This window comes from Sparus aurata, chromosome 8 (assembly GCF_900880675.1).
Source record: "Sparus aurata chromosome 8, fSpaAur1.1, whole genome shotgun sequence".
NCBI lineage: Eukaryota > Metazoa > Chordata > Actinopteri > Spariformes > Sparidae > Sparus > Sparus aurata.
Genome location: NC_044194.1, coordinates 36,715,551 through 36,721,511, shown reverse-complemented (window position 1 = coordinate 36,721,511; position 5,961 = coordinate 36,715,551). Strand labels below are relative to the sequence as shown.

Genomic DNA, 5,961 nt, shown 5'->3' with positions numbered 1-5,961 from the left:
CCTCTCGATGTGGAGGAGCAGCGGCTCTACTCTGAGCTCCTCCCGGGTGACAGAGCTCTTCACCCTATCTCTAAGGGAGCGCCCTGCCACCCTGCGGAGGAAACTCATTTCGGCCGCTTGTATCCGGGATCTTATTCTTTCGGTCATGACCCAAAGTTCATGGCCATTGGATACTTAAACTCCTCCACTTGAGGCAGGAACTCTCCTCCCACCTGGAGGGAGCAGGCCACCTTTTTCCGGTCGAGAACCATGGCCTCGGATTTGGAGGTGCTGATTCTCATCCCAGCCGCTTCGCACTCGGCTGCAAACCGCCCCAGGACATGCTGGAGGTCCCGGCTCGAAGGAGCCAACAAGACCACATCATCCGCGAAAAGCAGAGATGAGATCCATTGGCTCCCGAACCAGATCCCCTCCGGCCCGTGGCTGCGCCTAGAAATTCTGTCCATAAAAGTAATGAACAGAACCGGTGACAAAGGGCAGCCCTGCCGGAGTCCAACATGTACTGGGAACAGGTCTGACTTACTGCCGGCAATGCGAACCAAGCTCCTGCTCCGGCAGTACAGGGACCGTACGGCCCTTAACAGAGGGCCCCCGACCCCGTACTCCCGGAGCACCCCCCACAGTATGCCACGAGGGACACGGTCGAATGCCTTCTCCAAGTCCACAAAACACATGTGGACTGGTTGGGCAAACTCCCATGAACCCTCGAGCACCCTGCGGAGGGTATAGAGCTGGTCCAGTGTTCCACGGCCAGGACGGAAACCGCATTGTTCCTCCTGGATCCGAGGTTCGACTATCGGCCGAATTCTCCTCTCCAGTACCCTAGAATAGACTTTCCCGGGGAGGCTGAGGAGTGTGATCCCCCGATAGTTGGAACACACCCTCCGGTCCCCCTTTTTAAATAGGGGGACCACCACCCCGGTCTGCCAGTCCAGAGGCACTGTCCCCGACTGCCACGCGATGCTGCAGAGACGTGTCAGCCAAGACAGCCCCACAACATCCAGAGACTTGAGGTACTCAGGGCGGATCTCATCCACCCCCGGTGCTTTGCCACTGAGGAGCTTACGAACTACCTCAGTGACTTCGGCTTGGGTGATGGATGGGTCAACCTCTGAGTCCCCAGCCTCTGCTTCCTCTATGGAAGGCGTGTCAGCGGGATTGAGGAGATCCTCGAAGTATTCCTTCCACCGCCCGACGATGTCCCCAGTCGAGGTCAACAGCTCCCCACCTCCACTGTAAACAGTGTTGGCGGAGGACTGCTTCCCCCTCCTGAGGCGCCGGATGGTTTGCCAGAATTTCTTCGAGGCCGACCGGTAGTCCTCCTCCATGGCCTCCCCGAACTCTTCCCAGACCCGAGTTTTTGCTTCCGAGACTGCCCGTGCTGCCGCACGCTTGGCCTGCCGGTACCCGTCAGCTGCCTCAGGAGTCCCCAGGGCCAGCCAGGCCCGGTAGGACTCCTTCTTCAGCTTGACAGCAACCCTTACTTCCGGGGTCCACCACCGGGTTCGGGGATTGCCGCCGCGACAGGCACCGGAGACCTTACGGCCACAGCTCCGGACAGCCGCGTCAACAATGGAGGTGGAGAACATGGTCCATTCGGACTCAATGTCCCCAGCCTCCCTCGGGATCTGGTCAAAGCTCTCCCGGAGGTGGGAGTTAAAGATCTCCCTGGCAGAGGGTTCTGCCAGACGTTCCCAGCAGACCCTCACGATACGTTTGGGTCTGCCAGGTCTGTCCAGCTTCCTCCCCCGCCAGCGGATCCAACTCACCACCAGGTGGTGATCAGTTGACAGCTCAGCCCCTCTCTTCACCCGAGTGTCCAAGACATACGGCCGGAGGTCAGATGACACGACCACAAAGTCGATCATTGATCTCCGGCCTAGGGTGTCCTGGTGCCACGTGCACATATGGACACCCTTATGCTTGAACATGGTGTTCGTTATGGACAAACTGTGACTAGCACAGAAGTCCAGTAACAAAGCACCACTCGGGTTCAGATCGGGGAGGCCGTTCCTCCCAATCACACCCCTCCAGGTAACACTGTCATCGCCCACGTGGGCGTTGAAGTCCCCCAGGAGAACGACGGAGTCCCCGGTTGGAGCACTCTCCAGTACCCCTCCCAGGGACTCCAAGAAGGCCGGGTACTCTGCACCGCTGTTCGGCCCATAAGCCGAGACAACGGTGAGAGCCCTATCCCCGACCCGAAGGCGCAGGGAAACGACCCTCTCGTTCACCGGGGAGAACTCCAACACATGGCGGCTGAGCTGGGGGGCTATAAGCAAGCCCACACCAGCTCGCCGCCTCTCGCCGCGGGCAACTCCAGAGTAGAAGAGAGTCCAGCCTCTCTCAAGGAGTTGGGTTCCAGAGCCCAGGCTGTGCGTGGAGGTGAGCCCGACTATTTCTAGCCGGTACCGCTCAACCTCCCGCACCAGCTCAGGCTCTTTCCCCCCCAGTGAGGTGACATTCCATGTCCCCATGGCTAGAGTCACCATCCGGGGATTGGGCCGCCGGGGCCCCCGCCCACGACCGCCACCCATATCCCTCTGCACCGGCCCCGTCTGAACCCTCCCGCGAGTGGTGAGCCCACGGGAGGGCGGGCCCACGTTGCTCGTTCGGGCTGCGCCCGGCCGGGTCCCGTGGGCAGAGACCCGGCCACCAGGCGCTCGCCTGCGAGCCCCAACCCCAGGCCTGGCTCCAGGGTGGGGCCCCGGTGACGCCGATCCGGGCGACGTGCACGTCCTTGGTCTTGTTTTATTCATCAGGGGCGAGTGAACCGATCTTAGTCTGACCCGTCACCTAGGACCTGTTTGCCTTGGGAGACCCTACCAGGGGCATTAAGCCCCGGACAACATAGCTCCTAGAATCATTCGGGTGCTCAAACCCCTCCACCACGATAAGGTGCCGGTTCAAGGAGGAGTAGACTAGACTATATGTACAAAATCAAATATCACAAAGCCTATACATTTATTTACAACATGAAAACAGACATACTTTTCAGAGGGGGTGTACTCATTTATGCTAAGCACTGTATATGTTTCTGCTAAGTAGGCAGAACACAGTCCAGGCGAAAGCAGCACAACTCATTTATACCAATTCATTTTGAAGCATATTAAAGCTATTTCATTCAGTATCAACATAGACTAGACTATAAGTACAAAATCAAATATCATAAAGCCTATACATTTATTTACAACATGAAATCAGACATACTTTTCAGAGGGGGTGTACTCATTTATGCTAAGCACTGTATATGTTTCTGCTAAGTAGGCAGAACACAGTCCAGGCGAAAGCAGCACAGGGAGTGACCCATCAGGCAACACAAGTGGCAGCAGAACATCAGGCAACAGAGGCAGGGTGACAGGCAACAGAGGCAGGGTGACAGGCAACACAGGCAGGGTGACAGGGTGTGCAGCAGCAGAGCAGCACTGAGATCAGTTCAGGGACCTGTGGAAAGACAAACAACAGGTGGTTTGGATTAGAAAGATCTATTATGTCTCCACTGAAACCTGTTAAATGGCACAATTGGAACAACTTTGTTGTATAAAATATTGTTCTCTGATGCTCATTATTAAATTACTGCACATTGTTCTTACTCTCAGATTCTGTGACGGTTGTACATAACACTGCCAGACAAGTTCATTAGTGCTGCACAGACATGCACAATTCTGTCGATCATGGCCTCTTCTCTCTTCTGTCTTTCATCCTGCAGTCTCTTCACCAGGCGCAGAGGAAGTGGGCCATCCAGAATGTGGTACCGGCTCTTCAGGGCACCAATTACCCTCTCTGCAGATCAAATATCACATATTTGTTGTTAAAATGCTGTTTGTCTACATTGTTATGTTTAAGTTTCACAGGAGTAGCACAGTTGATCGTTATATCATCATTGCATTGTGTCCTATAATTAGTGTTTCTTTTTCATGTTAACGTGAAGAAAGATCCCTGTTTACTTCATGTTATCCTGTTCTATTGATATTGCTCTAAATGTGAACAACAGTTCAATGTATTTAAATATAGAATAACATGTTTTTAAGATAAAATGTTATCTACAAAGTAGGGATTACACAGGTACTCGTTTATGTGATTAATTGAATAACGTCTCAGCACTGTTAACCCGGATCTGTACTGTTACACTAATTAATTTAGTTAGGGAAATGTGAACCATGTCAGCGGCAAGTAGCAACAGTGATTTGATGATGCAGCACACTAGGAATACCAAAAACATTCAAATGTACATACTGTATGAATCTGACTGTTGACTCGATACTTACCAATGTGAATTCTGATGTTCGAAGTGACACGAGAATTTGCAACATCTTCGGCTGACAGTTGTTTTCGGCCCCTCGTGAAAGACGGTGTGATGAGCTGTGCACCCAGAACAGCAAAGTCATCCTTCAAAGTGAAGCCCCTGTCGGCTAATATCTAAAATAAACATACCAAATACTTAAAAACACTACTTTACTTCACCAGCAGCTCAAAAATGGTAACTATGGGTAAATAATAAATTCACAAATAAGACTTAAATTAGAAAAAAAAAAAACAGTTCATAAAGCACACAGTGAAATTGTTACCTGATCTCCTGAATGGTGGAACTTCTGAGATAAGAAGTCCGAGTTCCTTACAATGTGCACATCTGAAGCCCTCCCTCCCCAGCCTTTGGAGAGATATGTGATTGAGCCAGATGGGTGACATGCAATGAAGTACTTCACTGTTGTCCAGTTTTTGTATTTGGAGTAGGTGATAGCTCTGTGAGGAGAGAGAGTCGTTAGTAATACTGATCTATAAATTGTTTACATATACACAGACAGCCAGGTAAGTATTACAAAAACCCGACACTTTATGCATGCTATCAAAAAGAAAAACATCTCACCTTGTTTTCAGCTTCTTTGAGTGTTCAATTCTGATCTCAAAGCAGTCGATAATCGCAGTCACTCTAGGGTACTGGAAGAGAACCTCTGCTGGTACTGTGCTTCTGATACACTCTCTATCAGGCCATTTAATCAAAAAAGAAATTTTGGCGTACATCAAATCCAACCAGCGGGAGAACACGTCAAGGAAAGTGCTATGTGCCAGGTCAAATATTCCACACATCAAATCGGTTGAGGGGTTCTGCCGTAGTTTCACCAGAGTAATAAAGAGCTGGTCTTGTGTTGACAGCTTGGATGTTTTCTGTACCTTTACAAACTGTACCAGGTACTGATGAAGAGTGTCAAATACTGTCCATGACAGGCCTGTCATGAGTTTACATTTAATGTCATTTTCTCTTACAGTGTTTACCGAAAATTTCAACGTCTTCAATTCTCTGATGGCTTCATCTCGCTCTTTCATGGCCTCATCTCTTTCTCTTCTTAAATTATAAATTTCCTCATTAAGTTGTTTTCTCTCTAAATCCTGAAGAGGTAAGAAAGCTTCTGATGTTGGGGATTCTGGTACCAGGGGTTCTGATGCTGGGGCCTCTGATGTTGGGGATTGTGGTGCCGGTGCTTCTGGTGCTGGGGCCTCTGATGTTGGAGATTGTGGTGCCGGTGCTTCTGGAACTGGGGCCTCTGATGTTGGAGATTGTGGTGCCAGTGCTTCTGGTGCTGGGGCCTCTGATGTTGGGGATTCTGGTTGGGCAGACTGAACACACTCACGCTTCCTCCTTCTCTCCAGCCTCTGAGTACTGACTTGGGAAACTTTGTCTTTTTATGTGGGAACAGCGAGGGTGTGTAGTCTGGGTGGGCTATGTCCTCGTTTTTTAAGCCTAGGGCAAGACAGTTCACAAACGAAATGAGAAGGGGAGATAATGAAATACATTTTAACTGCAGAAAGCTCGGAAGCTACCACCAGTGTTGTTAGCATAGCTGTATTTTTGTATACTTGTTAGCTTTTGTAACGAGGCAAGGTAGCCTGCCTAACGTAGTAGTTAACTTCAATTAAAACTAGTAATTGAACATTCATGTTAACTACGAAACAATCTAACAC

At 50.5% G+C, this 5,961-nt stretch overlaps 1 protein-coding gene across 2 annotated transcripts; it reads right to left on the bottom strand.

The window, feature by feature from the left end:
* Nucleotides 1–2,933: 2,933 nt before the first annotated feature.
* Nucleotides 2,934–5,663, bottom strand: LOC115586147 (uncharacterized). Of its 2 annotated transcripts, none has more exons than XM_030424942.1 (5): nucleotides 4,868–5,663; nucleotides 4,569–4,743; nucleotides 4,269–4,419; nucleotides 3,594–3,783; nucleotides 2,934–3,444 (listed from the first exon to the last, which is right to left on the bottom strand). In XM_030424942.1, exons 1-4 carry the CDS (start codon nucleotides 5,323–5,325, stop codon nucleotides 3,596–3,598), a joined length of 972 nt encoding a protein of 323 aa, XP_030280802.1. In that variant the 5' UTR covers nucleotides 5,326–5,663; the 3' UTR covers nucleotides 2,934–3,444; nucleotides 3,594–3,595. The 2 variants fall into 2 exon arrangements, with proteins under 2 accessions (XP_030280802.1, XP_030280803.1); XM_030424943.1 differs by having other exon boundaries at nucleotides 4,269–4,362.
* Between the last annotated feature and the right edge of the window lie 298 nt (nucleotides 5,664–5,961).

Bases quoted from the DNA above. Each gene is read 5' to 3' on its own strand.
- LOC115586147 (XM_030424942.1), bottom strand. From the start codon at position 5,325: ATGAAAGAGCGAGATGAAGCCATCAGAGAATTGAAGACGTTGAAATTT. The intron at 4,744-4,867 runs GTGAGATGTTTT...CTCTCCTCACAG, and splicing joins TCAAAGAAGCTGAAAACAAG to AGCTATCACCTACTCCAAAT. The intron at 4,420-4,568 runs GTAACAATTTCA...TGTTTATTTTAG, and splicing joins TCCACCATTCAGGAGATCAG to ATATTAGCCGACAGGGGCTT.